The sequence below is a fragment of the Cibotium barometz genome, chromosome 2 (genome assembly GCF_041138505.1).
Source record: "Cibotium barometz isolate CiBa-2024 chromosome 2, ASM4113850v1, whole genome shotgun sequence".
NCBI classification, from domain to species: Eukaryota; Viridiplantae; Streptophyta; class Polypodiopsida; order Cyatheales; family Cibotiaceae; genus Cibotium; species Cibotium barometz.
In genome coordinates, this window is record NC_141047.1 from 62,199,990 (window position 1) to 62,224,481 (window position 24,492).

The following is a 24,492-nucleotide window of genomic DNA, read 5'->3' on the forward strand; positions in this document are numbered from 1 at the left end:
GTCGATGCTGATATTGCTGATGATGCTAATACAGTTGATGGTACACCCTCTCTCCCGGTACATTAGGCGCATAGATATTCAAGATACCCAGCTTCAGTCCCTCCTACATAACCATAATCCACTGTACTCTAGCAGGTATGATAACACCATGGCCAATAACATGAGGCAAAAGTGATGCTGACACTGAAATGGATACCCCACCTTTGATCCCTTGTGCACATGACCAAAAATGTGTCCAGAGAGGATCTTACCAGTTTTACCAGAGAGGATCTTACCAAAAATGTGTCCAGAGAGGATCTTACCAGTTTTACCACACTGAAATATATTCAATTTGTGCTCCTATAGAAGCAACACATCCAGTAATGGCAGGGTGGAGTTGATCCTTAACAAGGTGCTTCATACTGCACATGGGAAGCCTCCCTAGACCCTGCACATTCCATGAGATAATCCTCATGGTAAAGAGAGGTTTTGATTCCGGATTTCAGCAACTGCTTGGCCAGAGTCTGGACCCTCCTCTCGTAATGCTGTAGAAGGGGGTAATCCTTGGAGCAAAGTCCAATGTGAGCATGTTCACTCTGTCTTGGACTTTGCACAGTCTGTGCATACATGCGCAATGCATGGGTGCCCTGCAGGACACTGTGACATAAATCCTGTTGCACATCGTGCAAGGCCTCATAAGATGGCAACATGTCCTGTGCATCCATACCAAGTGCATCGTGCATATTGTCCATCCCAAGCAAGGAGGACTCAACACCTAGCCCTAGGGCAATCCCGCGCAAAGTGGCCCACCGACAGACTTGGCACTGGTCAGGTCTGCCTGGTGTCTCCATACGTTGCTTCAAGGGACCATTACACAAAATCCTCAAAGGGCTCACTGTCACAAGCCAACACCGTAACCCTGGGAACAACATTAGCTGAGGCAGTGAGACTGCCTAGGCAATAGAAGTGGAAAACCCGACATGCTTTCCACCATCAAGCGGGGTAGCATAGTGGACTACATCATGGGGTCCATGGAGACCACACAGGCAGCGACACCTTTCACCATTCCCCCTTGTCCTATTGGTGTGGATCACACGTACCTCTCATTGTCACTGGCGAGCTCCACACCAACACCCACACAGCCCACACAGGCATCGCATACTACTTTCTACTTCACCCATGACTTGGCAGACATATATGAGCATCATGTATATGACGGGCTATTCCAGATGGATCCCCTGTCACCTCTAGACACACTCACCACCCAGCTGTCATCTCTACTACATATGGCCGCCACCCGCAGCTTCCCCCATCATACACACATTGCACAGTGCACACACAGATAGATCTGGGAGCAAGCCCCAGAATCGGTGGTATGATGATGAGTGCAGAGAGCTATATAGACACCTCCGTGCCAAGAGAGCACTGGGGACCATTACACAGAGACAGGCGAGCCGACAGATTAGGATCCTCACACTCCGTAAGAGGCGTGCATATGAGGAGGCATAGTACTGGGATATATACCACCTACTCATGAGCACAGATGCAGCCACTACATGGCGTAGCAGGATGAGAGAGCCTCGCCTTTGTACCCCGATTGAGGATCCACACACATGGCACACATATGCAAAGGGCCTCTACCATATCCCTCAGCTGCCGCCCATACCACTGCCATAGGAATCCCGCCCTACCACTACTTTCTTTACCGCCTCGATGGTAGAGAGAGCTATCCGCCGGTTACAGCATGGGAGATGGGCTGACCACACAGGTATATAGAGTGAGCATCTTATTTATGCAGCTGACACACTGGGACCCTTTGTTGCGCACCTCTTTAATAGGGCACTAGCAGAGGGCCTACCACAGCTGAGTGGACTATGCACACCATCGTGCCTCTCCACAAAGCGGGAGACATGCTAGACCCGAGCAACTACAGGACTATCATGATTGGTCATACATTGGCCAAACTTTATGGTGCAGTGCTCGAGGCAGAGTTGAGCTCATATGTAGAGAAGGAGGGACTGCGAGCACCAGGGCAGGCTTGATTCCGACGAGCTTTCTCCACTATTGACCATATATTCACTCTGAGATGTCTGATTGACCGGGCTAGGGCGCGGGAGAAGAGATTATACTGCTGCTTTGTGGATTTCCGCAAAGCATTTGACACGGTGCCACGAGAGAGACTCTTCCAACGCCTACAGTCATTGGGGATCCCATCAGAGATGGTTTGGGGCATCTACGCTTTATACGAGTAGGTCTTCGGGCGCATACGATGCCCTGGGAGGCTATGTGATGTTATTGCTACTAGCACCATAGGTGTGTAGCAAGGATGCCCACTCTCTCCTACACTATTTGGGTTATACATCGATGAGGTGGTTGACTACATTGGTCACGGTGGTGGGGACGGGGTAGACATCTCAGGTACCAGAGTCCACATTATGCTATATGCAGATGATATTATTCTGGTCTCTGAGTCGCAGATGGGACTACAGCACCATCTCCATGCACTCGATGACTTCTGCAGAGGGGGCTTACAGTGAACCTTGGGAAAACCAAGGTCATGATTTTCCACACCTCAGGGCCGGTTCAACGACAGGCCATCTTCACACTAGCAGGAGGACAGGTAGAGGTGGTCGACTCATATGTGTACCTGTGGATTACATTTACGACTCCGCCAGGAAGATTTACTATGGCTTAGGTTGCTAGGGATAGACTCACACAAGAGTATGCAGCTCTGGCCATGCTAGAGAGACAGTGTCACTAGGCACACTTCCAGGAGCCCTACACGAAGGGGTGGTGGTTTGACACACTAGTCACCCCTGCTTTGGTGTATGCTGCAGCAGTATGGGCACCTGGGCTCGCCACCTCCACATGGTCTCAGATAGAGAGGCCTCAGATTCTCACGCTCTCACGGATGATCTGCAGCAAACCCTCCGTCCCACATGACATTGTCCGGACGGAGTTTGCCGCAGCTCCTATGCTAGTAGAGGCTCTCTTCCAAACGATCTCCTTCATACAGAGGATCAGAGATATGCCATCAGATCGACTCTCACATAGAGCTTTTGAGGCGTCCAGGCAGCTCGCAGAGAGTGGAGATAGGAGATCATGGTATTCACAAATGATATAGTGGCTCACTCAGCATGGCCTTGACATAGATCACCTGCCACCTTTCCAGTATGATATACATGCACCACACATCCAGCTCTCTCACAGTGAGAGGAAGAGAGTCCTTCAGCAGGATTTATGGCAGCGATACACTCAAGAGACTTGGATTACACCCAGTCAGCCTCTACCGCCGAAGATGCTATACTACAGAGATCAGTTTATGCGTATCTTAGCGGATGGATTCATACAGAGACCTGGATACATGGATGTGTTCATGCCTCACAGTGCTCGAGTGGTGATTGGCCAGCTCAGAGTGTCATCACACCAGCTTGAGATTGAGGCAGGTAGGGCAGCACGGATCCCCAGAGCAGCAGAGAGAGGATATGCAGACTATGCCAGGAGGAGGTTGAGAGTGAGGAACATTATGTATGCAGATGCAGAGCACATAGTGTCATTCGAGAGAGATACACCACCATCTTCAGTGGACATCCCTCACTCCGCCAGATCATGGAGTCCGCAGACCAGCGCAGATTTGGCTAGTTCTTACTAGAGACAGTGCGCCACAGAGAGACACTGCTACGGACTCATACCACAGGGAGAGGTGGGCGACAGCTCTAGCTCACTGATTTCTTCCAGAGATCTATCCTAGTGCCTATCCTGACACAGGAGGGGGTTACACTTCAGCGCGCTGCGGACCTCCGAGCCAGACGGAGACCGAGAGCACCCGGCTACCAGACTCCCAGACTACATCAAAGGGGGATCACAGAGATACGGGCTCGACATCAGCACCATATCAGGAGTGGCTAGCTCACTTACACTCACACCTGGAGATCATGCTCTGAGGTATTTTTGCCTCGCCATCGCCTATGTATCACATATTACACCCCCATTATGGTACTGGTTGGAGCTAGACAGATCTGCATTGCATTCTTGTATACCCTGCGCATATAGGTTGCATACTGAGCGTCTAGCAGTAGTACTCCATCCATCACATCCCCCCACTAGCTCAGTACTTTCATAGTTTATTCCATGTTCATTTTGTCCTTTTTTTTTTCTGGACATCCAGAAGACATTGACAGTTGTACATTGATTTGTCATAGGTCGAGTTCGGCCTCTAGTAGACGTTAATACAGCTTTCTTTCTTTCTTTCTTTCTCTATCTATCACACACACACACACACACACACACACACACACACACACCAACACCATGGCTATCTTTGAACCTTCTTAGCTACTGTGCTAACCCTAGCCTTGTGCAACTCTCACCCACGCTCTCCCGCTCCCTTTTCAGTGGTGCGTGTATGCCCTCTAAAAGTTGACTCCCATATATATTTTGACACATTGGATAACCCTCTCTTGAGGCTTTGATGAGTCTGTGTGAAAAAAAAAACATCCCTTCTTGTGTATGTCTCAGCAAAACCTTCTGGGTCAGACATAGAGTGCCATTACAATTCCATACGGCCATGTGGAGTTTATCTATGGTCTTATAGACCATGTTGTCATTTGGGGTGTGCGTTTGTGAAGATGACCCTACCATCACAGGAGAAATGAAATGAAATGAAATGATATATTAACGTCTTCAGAAGGCCAAAATGACCTATGAGACCAAAAAGGTTAAATAGGTGGATCTGATACAATGTTTGTGTAAGAAAAGCTAAAAACAACTAAACAACTAACTGAAACTGAAACAACTAGAGGAAAAGTACGGTACTAGGAGCTCCTAATGGATAACATCTGGGAGGAAAACTCCAGCAACAAAGGTAAGCATCATACACATCACTATCCAAAGATGTCTCTCATCGGTCGATGGCGGATATCCTCAATGTCCTCCATGGTGAGTACTCTGACTGGACGTCTCCCATGCCGTGCTAGTATGGTCCTGATCCTCGATGGAGAGAGAGAGAGAGAGAGAGAGAGAGAGAGAGAGAAAGAAAGAAAGAAAGAAAGAAAGATTTTATTAACGTCTTCCAAAAGACCGAACTCGGCCTATGAGACAAATCGGAGTACCTGTATGGAGAGAGAGAGCGTCTACTAAAGACCCAATGGGCCTATGAGACCAAAGTGATACAATAATGTCCATGGCATATCTCATCATGGAACGGAAAATAAAAATAGAAACAAAGCAAAGCTATCTCACTGGGGTGATACGAAACTGTCCATGGAATCTCATCATGGAATACTAGGAACATGGAACATGAGAGGAGCATCAACCCTCAATATATGGTATACCACTCTCCGAGAGAGAGAGAGAGAGAGAGAGAGAGAGAGAGAGAGAGAGAGATTAAATGTCTCCTAAAGACCCAATGGGTCTATGAGACCAAAGTGATACAATGCTATCCATGGTATGTCTCATCATGGAGAGAGAGAGAGAGAGAAAGAAAGAAAGAAAGAAAGAAAGATTTTATTAACGTCTTCCAAAAGACCGAACTCGGCCTATGAGACAAATCAGAGTACCTGTATGGGGTATCCTCTGTCATCCCAACAAAATGAAAAAGTACTGAACAAAAAAAAGCTGAATCTGGGTGTGCAGGGGATGGAGCTCTACTACTAGGAGAATGCAAAGCTATATGCATGGAGTATACAATCATGATATGCAACCTAGCTAGCTCCATCCTGTACCATACTGGGGGTATAAAATGGTATACATCAGTGAAGGGGGTGTCCACAGCTCCCTGAAGAACATGCCTGGGTGTGCTCTGAAGCGAGCCAGTCGCTCCGCACCCTCTCTGTGAAACTGAGCTCTGATCTCTGTCATCTCTCTCTGGTATAGGCGTCTTCAAAAGACCTAAAGGTCTGAGATAAAAGAGTAATACAGTAATGCCATGTGGTTAATACAAAGTGCCAGTGAGAACGAGAGCGAGAGCGAGAGAAAGAAAGAAAGAAGGAAACATGTTATTAAAGAGAGAAAGAAAGAAAGATATATTAAGTGTCTACTAAAGACCCAATGGGCCTATGAGACCGAAGTGATACAATAATCTCCATCATAGTTTTTTCCATACGGGACCATACGGCAAACGCATACGTGTACGGAAGTATGATTGGAGTATGGTTCAGCCCCTGGGGCTGAACCATACGTGACCCTAATTTCCATGAAAAAAGACAAGAAAATATACAATTTAATTTGCACACATTTAAACTTCAGAGACACTTTAGTACTTCCAAATTCCAATTTCCAAGTTCAAACTTCCAAGTTCCAACTGGTTACTGATGTTCAAAGTTCAAAGTTCAACTTCAAAGTTCAAACAGTTCAACATGAATTTTGAAATAGTAGCTACAACCTACTAGCTACAACAAAAATATGAAACTTCAAAGAAATAGCTACAGGGCCCAGGCTACAGCCTAGGTCCTAGGGCCCAAACCAAAACATCAATGATCAAACACCAAAATGCATCACAAATGATGACTCATAAAGTAGCTGCAGCCTGCCCAGTGCCCACTGCCCAGTGCCACTGGCTAGCATGTTCAAGTCTCAGGCTGCAGCCTGCATGTCACACACATGATGCATCCTCATCATCCACATACTGAAGGCTGGTCATCCTCATCCTCATCAATGCCAGCAACTTCCTCTTCCTCCTCATCCTGATCCTCCTCATCCTCCTCATCCTCAGCAGAGTCTTCACTAACATCCTCGGTTGCCTCTTCGCCATGGGACTCGAAAGGAGTGGAGCTACTTGAAGCTGCAGCACCACCCATCCTTCCTGCAACAAAAGGAGCTGTAATCTCCTCGTCTCCCTCTGTAGTCTCCTGCAAAGCAAGCAGCCTGTCATCATCCTTCTCCTTGTTGATCATTTCCAAGGTAATCTCTATCTTTTCAAATCCCCTTTCCTTGATTTTGGAGATGAGACGCAAATTAGTGTGGATGTACACTAATTTCTCAGTATTCTTAGGAAGCAACCTGTTTCTTCTTTTGGTATGGATAAGAGAGAATGTGCTCCAATTCCTCTCACAAGGAGAAGCACATGTGCCCTGCGAGAGCACTCGAAGAGCCAATTGCTGCAATTTTGGTGTGTGCGCCCCAAATGTCTCCCACCATTTCACCCCTTGATGCATCCTCTTTTGATCCTTTGCAATGGCACGAGCAAATGTTCCTGCCATTGACTTATAAATATCCAGCTCATCACATAATATGCCCTGCTTTTCAACATCAAACTTTGTGAATCGCTCCATAACATCCATCAGCCCATCATGTACCTCCTTGTCAGAATCAGGATTTTTCTCTCTCCAAATAGGATGGAGAACAAAAGCAGCTGCATGCAATGGAGAGTGCATCATATCCCACCTATTAACACACAAGGCTTTGATGTCTGCCAACTTAGAGGACTCAACCCCTTCTACACTTTGTATCTTGTCCACCATTCGATCAGTAAGCTCATACACAAGCCCCATGGTGGCCCCTTCCCTGTTAGCAAGGCGAAGGATCTTCAAAATAGGTGCACAAATCTTCACAATGACCCTAGCATCCTGCCAAAATGAAGAGCCCAAAACAATAGAAGACACCACTTGTGCTTTCACAGTGCGTGACACCTTCTTCCTGCAATATTCATCACTGACAAGCATGCGGCGCAATCCATTGTAGACCCTCTCATCCAACAAGTTTGCTAACATGATAAACATGTAGGCAAACCGAGTCTGTGCAGGTTTCACCAATTCCTTTTTGCTGAAAATCCTATACAATGCCAACACAGTGTGCTTCCGTGTAACAAATGTCACAACCTTAGTGGCATGTGCCAACACTGGCTTCACCCATGCAAGCTGTCCAATGTCCTCAAATAGGAGGTCAAGGCAATGGCATGTACACCTAGTGTAGAAAATATGGGGCCACTCTTGCTCCACTAATTCTCCTACTCGCACACAATTAGAGGCATTGTCCATACATACCTGCACCACATTATCAGGGCCAACAACTTGAATTGCACCCTTCAATATCTCAAAAATGTACTCCCCTGACTTGTACTGCCCACTTGTATCCACTGCCTTCAAAAACACAGAGCCATATATGCATGACACCATCACATTGATGATAGGCCGACGTCGAGTGTCAGACCAACCATCACACAATGCTGCAACCATATTTTTTCCACTTCTCTTGAAGGTCTAGCAACTCCTGCTCTATGCAAACCACTTCATTATTTAACTCCGTAGTATGCAAAGCTCTGTATGTTGGAGGCTTAAAGGTAGGTCCAACTTTCCCAATCGCTTGAACCATGTCCAAAAAATAAGGACTCCTCACCTCCCAATGAGGAATGTCCTCTGCAAAGAAAAAACGACGGAGAGCAATGTATGCATCTTTTCTTGCTTGTGACTCCCATGCTGCAGCCAAAGCTCCCTTGGACACCTTTTGTTTCTTTTGCAAAGGCTGACCTGATGATGCACTTGCACTTGCAGCCCCCAAATCAACAAATTCTGCCCCCTCTGCATCAATATTTACATAACTAGCAGCCCCCAAATCAGACACCTTTGCATCAACCATTGCTTTCAAATCAATCACCTCCGCCTTTGCATGCTACCTTCGGCAAGCATCTCTGACATTTTGGGGTGGATTGGTACACTTGTCAACCCCCAAGCCTGACAACCCAAGCATGTGCGCCCTTATACGGAGCGGTCCTCCATCCCATTGATGCGGGCAATACTTGCATTTGCATGTGTATTGTCCCTTTCCCAAGGGCTTGACTGCGTCCACAAACTTCCATTCAGCTCCACGCTTTCTTCCCATTTGGGCAAGTGAATGTTGGGGTAAAGGCGTTATGCCCACCCTTATAGTGTGTACAAGCCCATAAGTTATCGTACATAGTACACTTAGTACTTTTAATGTACTAAGTGCACTATGTGTACTAGTGCAATATACATGTGTGATAGGGGAGTCACACACTCACTTGATGAGTTGACTTGCAGGAGAGACGGAGAGGGTCACCTTCATGAGGAAGAGGGTCATACTACGGGGTTTAGAGGGAGCTCCTATTTTCTTGGATGATGATCTCACGAGGATGCAGCTTGAGCATAGGAGAACTTGCATGCCACGAGTCTTACACGCGAGGAGAGAAGGCAAGAAGGCCTTCTATCGAGATGGTCGGGTCATCATTGATGGCCGGCCCATGGATTAGCGGTTTGGGGCCTATGGGACACAGACCAGGCCACTGACAGAGATACACATAGCAGTATGGAACTGTAATGGTTCACTATGGGTGCAGCCTGGACGACTGGAGCATGTTATGGTGGGGAGAGACATCATACTTCTGACAGAGACACATCAGAGCCCAGAGAGAGGGCTACCTCGAGTAGAGGGATTCCAGTGGGAGTCAGCATACAGGAGGACCACACGCCAGGGTACCTCGAGAGGGTCGGGGGGAGTAGCAGTCCTATTCAGACGGGAGCTACAGGGGAGACTGAGAGTGGTAGCACAGGATCCAGAGGCAAGATACATGTGGATCAGCTTACAGCTCTCACAGGACAGGGTTATATACATAGCTCTATGTTACTTTTCTCCATCAGGATCCTCCTACGTCATTACAGAGGACATGCCACAGGAGGAGGAGATAGGAGCCTCGCCATACACTTGTCTGTCAGAGGAGATTATGCATTATTCTACACTAGGGGAAGTATTTCTTACGGGCGACTTCAATGCCCACACACAGAGCAGACAGTGTGAGGTGTATGACTATGATGACATGGAGATCCTCCACCCTGTGGATCCAGAGGAGATAGGGGCTAGTCGGGCATCAGAGGACACTGGACCAGACAGAGGGCATTATGGGGACCACTTACTAGAGTTAGGAGCCAGGCATCGTCTCGTTATTTATAACGGGATGCTACAGTGGCCGGGATCAGGAGGGCTGACATGCTTCCCACATGGGGGTCATACACGGACCGGAGGCACGGTGGTAGACTACACTATGGGGTCTTTGGAGGCATCACAGCTTGTCACCTCATTCTCCATTCCACCTCGTCCTATTGGGGCAGATCATACATACTTGGCATTTTCACTAGCCGGATCACCAGTATCACCAGCCCCCCACATACCGACGCCACACACTACCATCTACTTCACACATGACATGGCAGACATATACACTGGCAGAGTAGAGGATGGGCTCCTACTCATGGATCCCCTGGCATCTATGGATACCATTACAGCCCAGCTCGCATCACTCCTACACACGGCTGCATTACAGAGCTTCCCACATCGTGTACATTCAGGAGAGCCTGCGAGACCTGGGACTATGCCCCAGAACAGATCGTATGATGACGAGTGCAGAGCCCTATACTCACGACTCCGCATACAGAGAGCCTTGGGAGCCATCACAGAGCAGGAGTCGAGGAGAGAGATGAGGAGACTTACTCGCCGCAAAAGGCGGGCCTTTGCAGAGATGCAGGAGCTAGAGATCTTTCATTTCTTCATGAGTAGAGATAGCCCTGTCTCATGGCGGCACTTCAGAGAGCCCCGGACCCCGACACCTATTGCAGACCCACAGACATGGCACACATATGCAGAGGGTCTATACCATGCCCCACAGCAGCCACCTATACCTCAGCCACAAGAGCCTCGACCTACCACAGCTAGCTACTTTACCCACTCGATGGTACAGGAAGCTATCCGCCGCCTACAGCATGGACGGGCCGCCGACCATATGGGCCTGCAGGGTGAGCATCTCATATATGCAGTAGATTCTTTAGCTCCTTTTCTTGCACACCTGTTTAACAGGGCACTAGCAGAGGGTTTGCCTGCGGAGTGGACGATGCACACCATTGTGCCGATTCACAAAACAGGGGATATGCTCGATCCGAGCAACTACAGGACGGTTATGGTTGGCCACGTGCTAGCCAAACTCTATGGTGCAGTGCTGGAGCAGGAGCTTAGCTTATATGCTGAGTGAGCAGGTTTACGCTCATCAGGGCAGGCAGGCTTCAGGAGAGCTTTCTCTACCACTGACCATGTATTCACTTTGAGATGTATGATTGATCAGGCCAGAGTGAGGAAGAGAAAGCTCTATTGCTGCTTTGTGGATTTCCGCAAGGCATTTGACACATTACCACGAGAGAGGCTCTTTCAGCGCCTGCAGTCTCTTGGCATACCAGCAGATATGACATGGGGCATCTATGCATTATATGAGCAGGTTTTTGGGCGAGTCAGATGTCCAGGAGGTATGTCCGAGACTATTGCTAGCACCATTGGTGTGAAGCAAGGATGCCCACTTTCCCCCACGCTATTTGGGTTATACATTGATGAGGTGACTGACTTCATTACACGGGGAGGCGGAGATGGAGTTGATTTAGCAGGTACCTCAGTACATATTATGCTCTATGCTGATGATATTGTATTAGTGTCTGAGTCCCCAGGTGGTCTACAGCAGCATCTACATGCACTCCATGATTTCTGCACACAGAGGGGTCTTACTGTGAACCTTGGGAAAACCAAGGTTATGGTCTTTCATACATCGAGACAGGGCAGGAGTCAGCTGACATTCACTCTCGCAGGATGCCAGGTGGAGGTGGTGACATCATACGTGTACCTAGGGGTTACCTTCTCTGCAGCAGCCACACGCTTTACCATGGGTTTAGCAGCCAGAGCTAGATTGACACGGGGATATGCAGCATTGGCTATGCTAGAGAGACAGTGCCACCAGGCGCATTTTCAGGAGCCCCGGACGAAGGGGTGGCTATTTGACACATTAGTCACACCGGCATTGATGTATGGAGCAGCAGTATGGGCGCCAGGCCTTGCTACTCATTGGTGGACACAGATAGAGAGACCACAGGCCCTCATGATGGCACGCATGATACGCAGCAAACCGTCAGTACCTCATGACATTATCCGAGCAGAGTTTACTGCGCCTCCTATGATGGTAGAGGCCATATTTCAGACTATATGCCTGCTAGACAGATTCAGAGAGATGCCACAGGACAGATTATCATACAGAGCTTTTCAGGCATCTAGACAGTTGGCTGAGGCAGGAGACAGAGGATCATGGTATGCACAGGTCACACATTGGTTCTCACAGCATGGCCTAGACATGGATCATCTACCACCATTCCAGTATGACAGGGATGCACCACATATCCGTCTCTCTCATAGTGAGAGGAACAGAGTATTGAGACAGGATCTATGGCAGCTCTATACACGAGAGACATGGATATCGCCTACACAGCCTCTTCCACCGAAGATGCTATACTACAGAGATCACTTCATGAGTATCACTGATGATGGATTTATAGAGAGGCCTAGATACATGGAGGGCTTTTTACCACACGGCTCCCGAGTGGCTATTGGTCAGCTCAGAGTTTCATCACACCGATTGGAGATTGAGACTGGCAGAGCAGCACGGATCCCCCGAGAGGAGAGGGTATGCAGATTGTGCAGAGAGGAGGTGGAGAGTGAGGAGCATTATGTATGCAGATGCAGAGCATATACAGCCATCAGAGAGAGATATCCCATTTTATTCAGAGAGCCACAGATCTTTGAGACAGCAGACCAGCGCATACTGGGGAGATACATTCTAGACATACAGCGCCACAAAGAGACATTATTACAGGCTCAGACAGCTCCAGAGGGGGGGCGACAGACACAGATTACTACATTTTTTCAGAGATCCATCCCCCTCCCAGTCCCTACACGGCAGGGAATTACTCTCCAGAGAGCAGAGACACTTAGAGCCCGCAGGAGACAGAGGACACCTGGCTTTCGGACACCACGCCTATACCAGAGAGAGATGACAGAGATCAGAGCTCAGTTTCACAGAGAGGGTGCGGAGCGACTGGCTCGCTTCAGAGCACACCCGGGCATGTTCTTCAGGAAGCTGTGGACACCCCCTTCACTGATGTATACCATTTTATACCCCCAGTATGGTACAGGATGGAGCTAGCTAGGTTGCATATCATGATTGTATACTCCATGCATATAGCTTTGCATTCTCCTAGTAATAGAGCTCCATCCCCTGCACACCCAGATTCAGCTTTTTTTATTTAGTACTTTTTCATTTTGTTGGGATGACAGAGGATACCCCATACAGGTACTCCGATTTGTCTCATAGGCCGAGTTCGGTCTTTTGGAAGACGTTAATAAAATCTTTCTTTCTTTCTTTCTTTCTCTCTCCCTTGTTGTTTCTCTGTGTATGTCTCTCACATGAACATAACCTAACCCTAATTCTCCCATCAACTGGTATCAGAGCTTAGTGATCCCTCCCTCTTCCCTCTTCTCCTTGATAGCTGAACGAGCTGCTTGCTTTGCTGCTGTCATACTACAGGGCATCAACACTCGCAGCAAGACCTGCAGGGCATCAACACTCGCAGCAAGACCTGCAGGGCATCAACACTCGCAGCAAGGCGCATGGACACATAAATCGTAAAGATACGCAGGCGATAAGAGCATATAGAGTTGGCTGGCCACCTAGGCGAGTGGCGAAGGCAGCAGCCATAGGCGAACGAAGTCCACAAGTCGGGCGTCAACCGTGCAAACGTGGCGCTGCTGGCGGAGACGGCAAAGTGATCGTTGGCGAACAAATGCCAGTCGTAAAGTAGGCGAAGCTGGAGGCGAGCTCGTAGGCGGGTGTGTACACGCAGGCGGAGAAGGCTGCGTACCAGAACCAAGGCTGTCGAGACCCTTTCAAGCCGAGCTTGTGCGATAGCGATTCCCCTCGTGGGCTCAGCCGGGCTCCAGTGAACCCCTCCTTGGGAGCGCAAGCAGGCTGTCTCTGAACCGGGCTTCGAAATACCCTTCTACGCTTGCTTGGTTCTGGCGTTGTTGCCATAGCTGCGATTGGCTCCATCTTTGAGCTTCTTTGTGATTGCAGAGAGGGAGGGGACCAAGAGCCACGTGTCCCCTGGTGCCTCCACGTGTCCTCTACAGTAGCAGCAGCCAATTATCCACACAATCAGCAGTCAACATCAGAATTGCCCCTCAAATCAGAATTTCCCCTCAAATTCAGCCCAAATTAGAGGTATTTTGCTTCAATTTCGGGAATTTTTATGTCCATTATTTGCAATTGAGCAGGTACAGGTGCCAAATTGCTCAAATTTTGAGCAAAATTGGGTGACATTGGTCACAATCAGGATCAATTTGCAGGACATTGGTCACTATCAGGATCAATTTGCAGGAAATTGAATGTTGAAATTTGGGGCTTTTGATGTAATTGTGCAATTAAGCACTCATACATGCTGTATGATGTAAAAAATCGCACATTTGGGCAAAATTGCAGCAAATTGCAGTGCAAATCAAGGGGCTTTTGTGCCGATTGGGTTGATTTGCATGCAGGCGATCGCTTTTGATGCTGTGGATAATGTGCTGATGCCTTACAAGCACTCAATGTGCCTGTAAATCAAGGGGCTTTCATGTATTTGATGTATATGTGGCCAGGGGGAAGCATCGTGAACACTCTGGATGCCTTCATGTGCTTCAATGTACCATGTATGATTAGAAATTGATCTTAAATCAAGGGGCTTTTCAAGTTTTTATGCTTGTTGAGCTTGGCAAAGCAGCAGGCAAGACATTTATGCCTTGAATCCTCAAAAATCAGCTTGCAGTCAAGGGGCTTTTGACCAATTTCTGTTCGGGACTGTTGTATGCAGTGTACAGGACTGTAAAAGTCTGATTTTCACTCATTTGGACAGCTAGGAGAGCATTTATTGCTACTGTACCTGCTGGTACAGATTTGGCACAGCTTTGTGCAAGTTTTGGCATGGCTGTACACTGTTTTGAGTGACCAAAAGGTTCAATTTCAGTTGCTGTACTTGCCGGTACAGGTTTGGTACATCATTGGTGAGCACTTGGTACTGCTGTACAGTACTTTGGAAGAGCAACAGAGCACATTTGAGGTGCTGTCCAAAATCTGCAGCAACCAGATTTTGGTGTTTTCATCACATAAAGTGGGAGAAAAGTTGCATTTGTGCTTCCGCAGTGGGAGATAAACTTTGGGAGAAAAACTGTGAGCACTTTGTGTGCTTTTGGTGCAGTGTTTGCACATTTTGCAGGGAGTCAGGCATTGACAGGTTGCATTTTGCTATGGCAACCACAGGTGAGAGCTCTTCATTGCTTCACATCAAGAAGCTTGAAGGCTCGCATAACTATGATATTTGGCAAACCCAGTGCTACAATGTGTTGCTCCAGAAAAAGCAGCACAAGCCTATCAAAGAAAGGGGTGTGATGCCCGCTTCTCTTACTGTTGAAGAGTGGGAAGATATGGATGAGCTGGCAAGATCTACTATCATGTTGTCTGTGTCAGACTCATTACTTTTCAGCATTCGTGAAGAGAAGACAGCTTGGGGAATGTGGCAGAGATTGCAGGACTTGTATGCCCAACAAAGTGCCTCAAGCAAAGTGTATTGGTTGAAGAAACTCATAGGTCTTCAGATGAAGGAAGGGGCGTCTATGACAGCCCATCTAAATGAGTTTAATGGTATTGTCAGCCAGGTCATTAATCAAAAGTTGGCGATGGACGATGAGTTCAAAGCCACTTTTCTCTTATGCACTTTGCCAGAGAGTTGGGACACATTCAGGACAGCCACTAGCAATTCGAATGCTATGCTGTCATATGCAGATGTTGAGGGTGCTCTTCTTCAAGAAGAGATGAACAGGAAGAACAACTCTGTTGGAAAGTCCAATGCAATGAATGCACGTGGGAGATCCCAGCAAAGGGGAAAAAGCCAAGAACGGGGAAGGAGCAAGTCTCGCTCCAAAAAGGATTCGGAATGCCATTATTGTGGCAAGAAAGGACACATTAAAAAGCAATGTTACAAATGGAAAAATGATCAAAAAGAAAAGGGAAAAGGCAAAGACAAAGAGAAAGATGAAGCCAAAGGGCAAAAGTGGAGTCAAGATCGAAGAAATCAATGTGTCACATGCAGGTGGCAGTGAGGATGAGGTCCTATTTACGTCTTCACTTGATGCCCATTCACTTCTTACAGGTGGTCATGGTATGCACTCATGGATCATTGATTCAGGTGCCTCCTTTCATGTCACAGGTTGCAGAGACTTGTTTGTTAGGTATACTGCTGGCAATGAAGGAGTGGTTTATTTGGGTGATAACCATGCATGCAAGATTCTTGGCAGAGGTGATGTGAGGCTTGTGTTTTCAGATGGCTCACAGCTTATGCTCCATGATGTCAGGCATGTGCCTGAGATCAAGAAGAATCTGCTCTCTACTGGACAGCTTGATGATGCTGATTATGTTACCACATTTGGTAGTGGAAAGTGGAAAATTAGTAAGGGCTCACTGGTTGTTGCCAGAGGCTCTAAGGTGGACACTCTTTACTTTATGCATGCAGGTGTTTGTCACCATGCTAATGTAAATGCAACCGAGCTGCCGGAAATTTCTATGTGGCATAGCCGGTTGGGACACATGAGTGTGAAGGGAATGGAGCAATTGTCTCGTTTGGGTTACTTGCCTTCTCTAAAGTTTTCAAGTTTTCAGTTTTGTGAGCATTGTATATATGGTAGGCAACTACAGTGCCCCCACAAGAAAGCTCTTGGACAGAAAGATGCTCAGTTAGAGCTTGTGCATACAGATGTATGTGAGATGCCTCAGCTTTCTTTGGGAGGGGCAAAATACTTTGTGTCTTTTATAGATGATGCCACACGCAAGGTGTGGGTTTATCCTCTTCGTTTTTAGAGTGATACATTCTCAGTGTTTCAGAAGTTTGTTGCTCATGTTGAGAATCAAACTGGCAAAACACTGAAGGCTTTGCGTTCCGACAATGGTGGAGAGTACATGTCCAAACAGTTTCAGGACTTTTGTGATGCTAAAGGCATCAAGAGGGAGCTCTCTACTCCTTATGATCCTCCACAAAACGGGACAGCAGAGAGGATGAACAGGACCATTCAGGAGAAGGTCCGTTCTATGTTGTCACATGCTGCATTACCTCATGGTTTTTGGGCTGAAGCTGCTATGACAGCCGTTCATCTTATAAACAGGTCACCTAACACGAGGCTTAGTGGGAAAGTGCCAGAAGAAGTATGGACAAGGAAGCCACCGTCATACAAGCACTTGAGAGTGTTTGGTTGCGTTGCGTACGTGCACATACGCAGGGAAATGCGCACCAAACTTGATCCTAAGTCTCACAAATGCATATTCCTAGGATATGGTGACAGAGGTGAAATGGGATATAGACTTTGGGATCCCGTGAATAGAAAGATCATACGCAGCAATGATGTCATTTTTGATGAAACATGCATGTATAAGGAGCCTGCAAGGCAACAGGAGCCTGGCAGAGTCATCTTTGATGATGATGGACATCATGGACAACAACAAAGGGCTGTAAATCAGCCATTATAGCAGGAAAACTAGCCCTTAAATGGTGCTGAAAATGGTCCAAATGGACAACCAGAGATAGCAGAAGATATCCCTATGGATATACCACAGTAAGAGGAGATACCGGGCATGATATTTCAACCTTATGGCATGGAACAGGAGCCACCAATGGGTGATATGCAGGCTGGACAGCAACCTGCAAATGATGGTCATTGGGTACGGAGGTCCACAAGACCCTCCAGAGCCCCTGACAGGTTTGTTCCAGGGGTTGACTACTTGATGCTCACTGACTGTGGGGAGCCCTCATGTTATAAAGAGGCTTTACAGAGGGCAGACAAAGCTCTATGGGAGCGTGCCATGAAGTCAGAGATGGATTCTCTGCATAAAAATGAAACATGGAAGTTGGTGCATTTGCCTACAGGCAAGAAGGTTTTGCCATGCAAGTGGGTATACGGGCTCAAAGTTGCATCAGATGCAAAGCCAAGATACAAAGCCAGGTTAGTGGCTAAGGGCTTTAAGCAAGAATATGGTGTGGACTTTGAGGAGATCTTCTCTCCAGTGGTCAAAATGACCACACTTAGAGCTGTGTTTGCTTTGGTTGCACATGATGATCTGGACTTGATTCAGATGGATGTGAAGACTGCTTTTCTTCACGGTGATCTCCATGAAGAGATATATATGCAGCAGCCAGAGGGTTATGCAGTAAGTGGAAAGGAGAAGCTTGTATGCAAGCTGAAAAAGAGTCTTTATGGGCTCAAACAGGCACCAAGAGAATGGTATCATAAATTTGATACATTCATGAAATCTCAGAAATTCAGGAGAAGTGACATAGATCACTGCTTGTACACCAAGAAAGCTTTGGATGGCAGTCTATTGATCCTCATCTTGTATGTTGTTGATATGTTGATTGCCGGGAAATCTCGTAAGGAGATGGATACCTTGAAGCAGAGGCTGCATCAAACCTTTGATATGAAGGATTTGGGTGATGCAAATCACATCTTGGGTATGCGGATACTTCGGGACAGAAATCAGCATGTGTTGTATTTGTCTCAGAAGGAATACATTGGCAAACTCTTGCAGAGGTTCAATATGGACGGGGGGAAGAAGACTAGTACTCCTTTGCCTCCATATGTGAAACTCAGTGCTATGGACAGCCCACAGTCAGATAGAGACAGGGCTGATATGGCCAAGATTCCGTATGCTTCAGCTTGTGGCAGTCTCATGTATGCCATGGTTGCTACTAGGCCGGACATTGCATTTGCAGTGGGAGTGGTTTCTAGATACATGGCCAACCCTGGCAAGAAGCATTGGGAAGCAGTGAAAGGTGTCATGAGATACCTGAAGGGCACACAGGATTTGTGCATTTGCTTTGGCAAACAGGATGCATTAGTGTATGGTTACACGGATTCGGATTATGCCGGTCATCCAGATAACCGGAAGTCTACTACCGGTTATGTATTTACATTCACAGGAGGTGCTGTGTCATGGATATCCAGGATGCAGAAGTGCACTGCCTTATCTACTACAGAGGCCGAGTATATTGCAGCCACAGAGGCTTGCAAGGAGGCATTATGGCTATCTCGGTTAGTGGTTGATTTGGGCTATACAGGGGATATTCCATTGTTGCATTGTGACAGTCAGAGTGCCATCCAGTTGGCAAAGAACCCTGTCTTTCATGCAAAGACGAAGCATGTGGATGTGAAGTATCACTTCATCAGAGAGGTGATAGAGAACAAGCAAATTCAGCTTGTTAAGATTCATACGGATGACAACCCGGCTGATGTGTTGACAAAGAGTTTGCCTCCGGAGCGGTTTGCTCATTGCAGACACTTGATGGGCATTGGATGAGGCCAGTTTCAGCCTTGATATGGCCTTGTATATTATCATGTACATGCTGATTTTTTCTTTTCCTTTACTTAAGGGCACTTTGCCTTTAAGTGGGAGGTTGTTGGGGTAAAGGCATTATGCCCACCCTTATAGTGTGTACAAGCCCATAAGTTATAGTACATAGTACACTTAGTACTTTTAATGTACTAAGTGCACTATGTGTACTAGTGCAATATACATGTGTGATAGGGGAGTCACACACTCACTTGATGAGTTGACTTATCCCCACAACTCTCTCTCTCTCTCTCCCTTGTTGTTTCTCTGTGTATGTCTCTCACATGAACATAACCTAACCCTAATTCTCCCATCAGTGAAGATTGTGGTCTGGAGTCCTGGACTCTGTATGCACAAAGAGAGGACAATTGAGTCAGGAAACAAATCAACTTCGATAGAAATTATAGAATATGAAGGCTGAAATCATGAACATTGAAATGTAGAGAACTTGAAAGTTGAAAGTTGAGGGAGACACAGTCACACAGACAGAGAATTCTCTGTAGAGTCCCGAGACATAGTTTGGGAGCTTTGGGCAAGTGAAGAGCGCAAAATTCAGGCCCAGGGACCAGCCCTCGTGCGTGGGAGTTGTGGTTGCAACTTGCAACGTGCAAGGAGCTGCGTTTCAACGCACGTCTCCTTCAACTTCCAAGCCTTCAGCTTTGGTGATTGCCCATGGGAAGGATGATGAGAGGGCCAGCCACCAACACGCACTTGCCTGAAGAATGAGGACTTGGATAGTAGGACCGTAGGAGGTGGAGGCTGTGGCTGCAGCCTGCAAGGCTGCAACTTCAATCGTCGAGAGCGGCACCTTTGTCGAGAAGCGCACCCACAGATGACAGCGACACGACGTACGACTCCAGCCAGAATTGTTTAACACAACTTTATCGGGCACGCCGTTTTTTTCCCCAAAAAAGGCCACGTCTGAAACTGTTTTCCATACGCGTATGATATCCAACGTATCATACGTCTGGAATCTTCAATCGGACGCGTCCGGTTCCAACTATGATCTCCATTGCATATCTCATCATGGAATGGAAAATAAAACAGAAAGAAAACATAAACATAGCTATCTCACTAGGGTGATACAAAACTGTCCATGGAAACTCATCATGGAATACTAAGACCACAGAAACATGAGAGCAACATCAGCTCCGAGTAGATGGTATATACCACTCTCCAAAATATCAAGCATGGGGCTAATGAGTATGGCCGAGAGGTCTCCCTCAGCTATGTCACGTGGAAATGTAGCTTGATGGCGGTGGAGAGAGAGAGAGAGAGAGAAAGAGAGAGAGAGAGAGAGAGAGTTATATTAAATGTCTCCTAAAGACCCATTGGGTCTAGACTAAATTGATCCAATGCTATCCATGGTATGTCTCATCATGGAAAAGAAAAATAAAACAAGGTACAAATAACGAGAGAAAGAAAGAAAGAGAGAGAGAGAGAGAGAGAGAGAGAGAGAGAGAGAGAGAGAGAGTAAAGGTGTTGTAAAGCAGGTACTATGTGATAAAGATGTTTTCACCCTTCGGTAAGATCCTCTCAGAGGAGTACATGTGGCATACACATGGTCCAAAGCGAGGGGAGCCACGAGGTTTTGCTTTTGTGGAGTTCAGTAAAAGAGAGGTTATTGTGCTCCCTAGCAAGTTTTTTTTATTAACATTTTTTCATTCAGTTTTTCACATTCTTTCTAAAGAGCTCTTTATTACTTGAATTTCAGGAAGCTGAGAAGGCCAAGGAGGATATGGATGGAAGGTTGGCTTTTGGAAGACCTTTAGTGGTTCGATTTGTTGATGAAAAGGAAACTGCTGTTGAGAGGCCTTTTCCTGCAACAAGTTTATCAACTACACCAGCTACAACAACTCCCCTTTCTTCTTTTCAAACGAGCAGAAATGCCAAAATTGCAGCCATAAGGAACAAACTGAGGGCAATGGAACAAGAAGATCTCCAGGGAAGTGAAGTAGGTAAAGCAAAGCGGTCGAAGACTTCCATTTAATTTAATGACATAGGTCAAGGCCATAATTCCATGTTATCCAAATGGCTTAAACAGAAATCAAGTGTCAGGGTTTGAGCTGTTCAGAGAAATTTATGAGCTGTGAATGCACCCAATCACCTTGAATGTGCCAAAAATGTGCTCTTGAGCCTTGATGAAAGCTTTCCTTTGTAAATACTGCTTTGACATGCACACATCATCTGCTTCTTACACATTGAACTAGTCACAATGATAATTGTTAAGTCCAACTTCTAGAAACACACTAGCTTTTATGTTGAATTTGAATATCCACTCTCATGGTTCATGACTTAATTCCTTAGTTACTCGTGATCATTCATTAATAGCCATAACCTAAACACAACACATACATCCATCAAGGGTCACACCTACTTAAGGAAGGCCATGTCTCTACACAAAGGACATGACTCTTCATGTGACTCTTCTTGGTAACTCTTCAAGCTCTACTTAATAGATTCCTAGGCATCAATACAAGACACACCTTGGCTTTTGCTCTACACCTGTTTAATTTCAATGTTGAGCAAACAAGCTCAAACTATGAATGCCCACACCTCCAATCAGCTATAATTGGATAGAAAGGGAGAGAAAGAAAGAAAGAAAGAAAGAAAGATATATTAACGTCTACGAGAGGCCAAAGTTGGCCGGCCTATGAGACAAAAAATAATACAACTGTGTTCTTCCGGTCATCGGAAGAAAAGAAAGAAAAGAAAAAGTGTGCATGTGTCTGGAGTCCAAACACGATCTCGCCCGATGACGGTGAAGCTCAAGCAAGTATAGACCTAGGCATCTTTGTTCTACATACTATATAACTCATGAGAGATGGATCTATGTCATAAAAGAAAATGGAATCTCCAACTAATTGCAACCGGCCTTCAGTAGAAACCAAACTGTAGTAGACTAACTGTCGCCTTAACACAGCTGTAAATCAGCAAAGAAAATAGAAAAAAGGGAGCTAGAGTGCTACTACAAGAAAACAACGACACCTGTTGGCCCCAAAGCTTGGCGCCCCTTCGGTATTTCCTTATTTACATTCAAGGAAGAGTCCAACTGAGTACAACATGGCCAAACATGGCTAAAGTAATAGCATTCCCAAGATGTTCACACCTTTGATCTTCTCAGCATAGAAGTCCCACATAGTCTTGTGCTAATTCCAATACACAAACCTGCATCCCTTTATGCCAAGAAAATACATTCATGAGGCCTCGAACAACGTAGCCAAATTGCCCTTACTCGTAGTCAAAAACATAACCACACATCAGCCCACAGACTCATCCAAAACTCAGCCCACAGACTCATCCAAAACTGTCTCTCAGATTGCCCTATTGCTACCCTTTTGAGCTGCGAATTCTTCCTCTCACAAAGGACCGAGAGAAACACTCTCGACAGCCCACGAGCCGGAAGAAAGAGGAGCTGTGGACCCTAGACGTTTGGAGTCTCCATAGCCTTCATCGCCATCCTCCACCTACTAGCGATGAGAGAGAGAGAAGAAGGCCCCGTTCAGTCCTGTGCCTCCTGCTGTACTGCACCTCCTGCAGCCGCCTTCCATGGGGGGGGGGAGAGAGAAAGAAAGAAAGAAAGAAAGATTTTATTAACGTCTTCCAAAAGACCGAACTCGGCCTATGAGACAAATCGGAGTACCTGTATGGGGTATCCTCTGTCATCCCAACAAAATGAAAAAGTGCTGAACAAAAAAAAAGCTGAATCTGGGTGTGCAGGGGATGGAGCTCTACTACTAGGAGAAATGCAAAGCTATATGCATGGAGTATACAATCATGATATGCAACCTAGCTAGCTCCATCCTGTACCATACTGGGGGTATAAAATGGTATACATCAGTGAAGGGGGTGTCCACAGCTCCCTGAAGAATATGCCTGGGTGTGCTCTGAAGCGAGCCAGTCGCTCCGCACCCTCTCTGTGAAACTGAGCTCTGATCTCTGTCATCTCTCTCTGGTATAGGCGTGGTGTCCGAAAGCCAGGTGTCCTCTGTCTCCTGCGGGCTCTAAGTGTCTCTGCTCTCTGGAGAGTAATTCCTTGCCGTGTAGGGACTGGGAGGGGGATGGATCTCTGAAAAAATGCAGTAATCTGTGTCTGTCGCCCCCCCTCTGGAGCTGTCTGAGCCTGTAATAATGTCTCTCTGTGTCGCTGTATGTCTAGAATGTATCTCCCCAGTATGCGCTGGTCTGCTGCCTCAAAGATCTGGCGTAGGGAACGTGGCTCTCTGAATAGAATGGGATATCTCTCTCTGATGGCTGTATATGCTCTGCATCTGCATACATAATGCTCCTCACTCTCCACCTCCTCTCTGCACAATCTGCATACCCTCTCCTCTCGGGGGATCCGTGCTGCTCTGCCAGTCTCAATCTCCAGTCGGTGTGATGAAACTCTGAGTTGACCAATAGCCACTCGGGAGCCGTGTGGTAAAAAGCCCTCCATGTATCTAGGCCTCTCTATAAATCCATCATCAGTGATACTCATGAAGTGATCTCTGTAGTATAGCATCTTCAGTGGAAGAGGCTGTGTAGGCGATATCCATGTCTCTCGTGTATAGAGCTGCCATAGATCCTGTCTCAATACTATGTTCCTCTCACTATGAGAGAGACGGATATGTGGTGCATCCCTGTCATACTGGAATGGTGGTAGATGATCCATGTCTAGGCCATGCTGTGAGAACCAATGTGTGACCTGTGCATACCATGATCCTCTGTCTCCTGCCTCAGCGAGCTGTCTAGATGCCTCAAAAGCTCTGTATGACAATCTGTCCTGTGGCATCTCTCTGAATCTGTCTAGCAGGCATATAGTCCGAAATATGGCCTCTACCATCATAGGAGGCGCAACAAACTCTGCTCGGATAATGTCATGAGGTACTGACGGTTTGCTGCGTATCATGCGTGCCATCATGAGGGCCTGTGGTCTCTCTATCTGTGTCCACCAATGGGTAGCAAGGCCTGGCGCCCATACCGCTGCTCCATACATCAATGCCGGTGTGACTAATGTGTCAAATAGCCACCCCTTCGTCCGGGGCTCCTGAAAATGCGCCTGGTGGCACTGTCTCTGTAGCATAGCCAATGCTGCATATCCCCGTGTCAATCTAGCTCTGGCTGCTGAACCCATGATGAAGCGTGTGGCTGCTGCAGAGAAGGTAACCCCTAGGTACACGTATGATGTCACCACCTCCACCTGGCATCCTGCGAGAGTGAATGTCAGCTGACTCCTGCCCTATCTCGATGTATGAAAGACCATAACCTTGGTTTTCCCAAGGTTCACAGTAAGACCCCTCTGTGTGCAG

At 46.9% G+C, this 24,492-nt stretch overlaps 1 protein-coding gene across 1 annotated transcript in view; it reads left to right on the forward strand.

Moving 5' to 3' along the window:
* The window catches only part of LOC147641328 (RNA-binding protein-like RNA recognition motif protein), a 78,659-nt gene extending 57,164 nt beyond the window's left edge, over positions 1-21,495 (forward strand). The window contains exons 4-5 of the mRNA XM_086810272.1: positions 20,695-20,821; positions 20,916-21,495. Coding sequence (XP_086666398.1) covers positions 20,695-20,821; positions 20,916-21,191 — 403 coding nt within the window. The 3' untranslated portion in view covers positions 21,192-21,495. The remainder of the gene's footprint in view (positions 1-20,694; positions 20,822-20,915) is intronic.
* Positions 21,496-24,492: the final 2,997 nt, after the last annotated feature.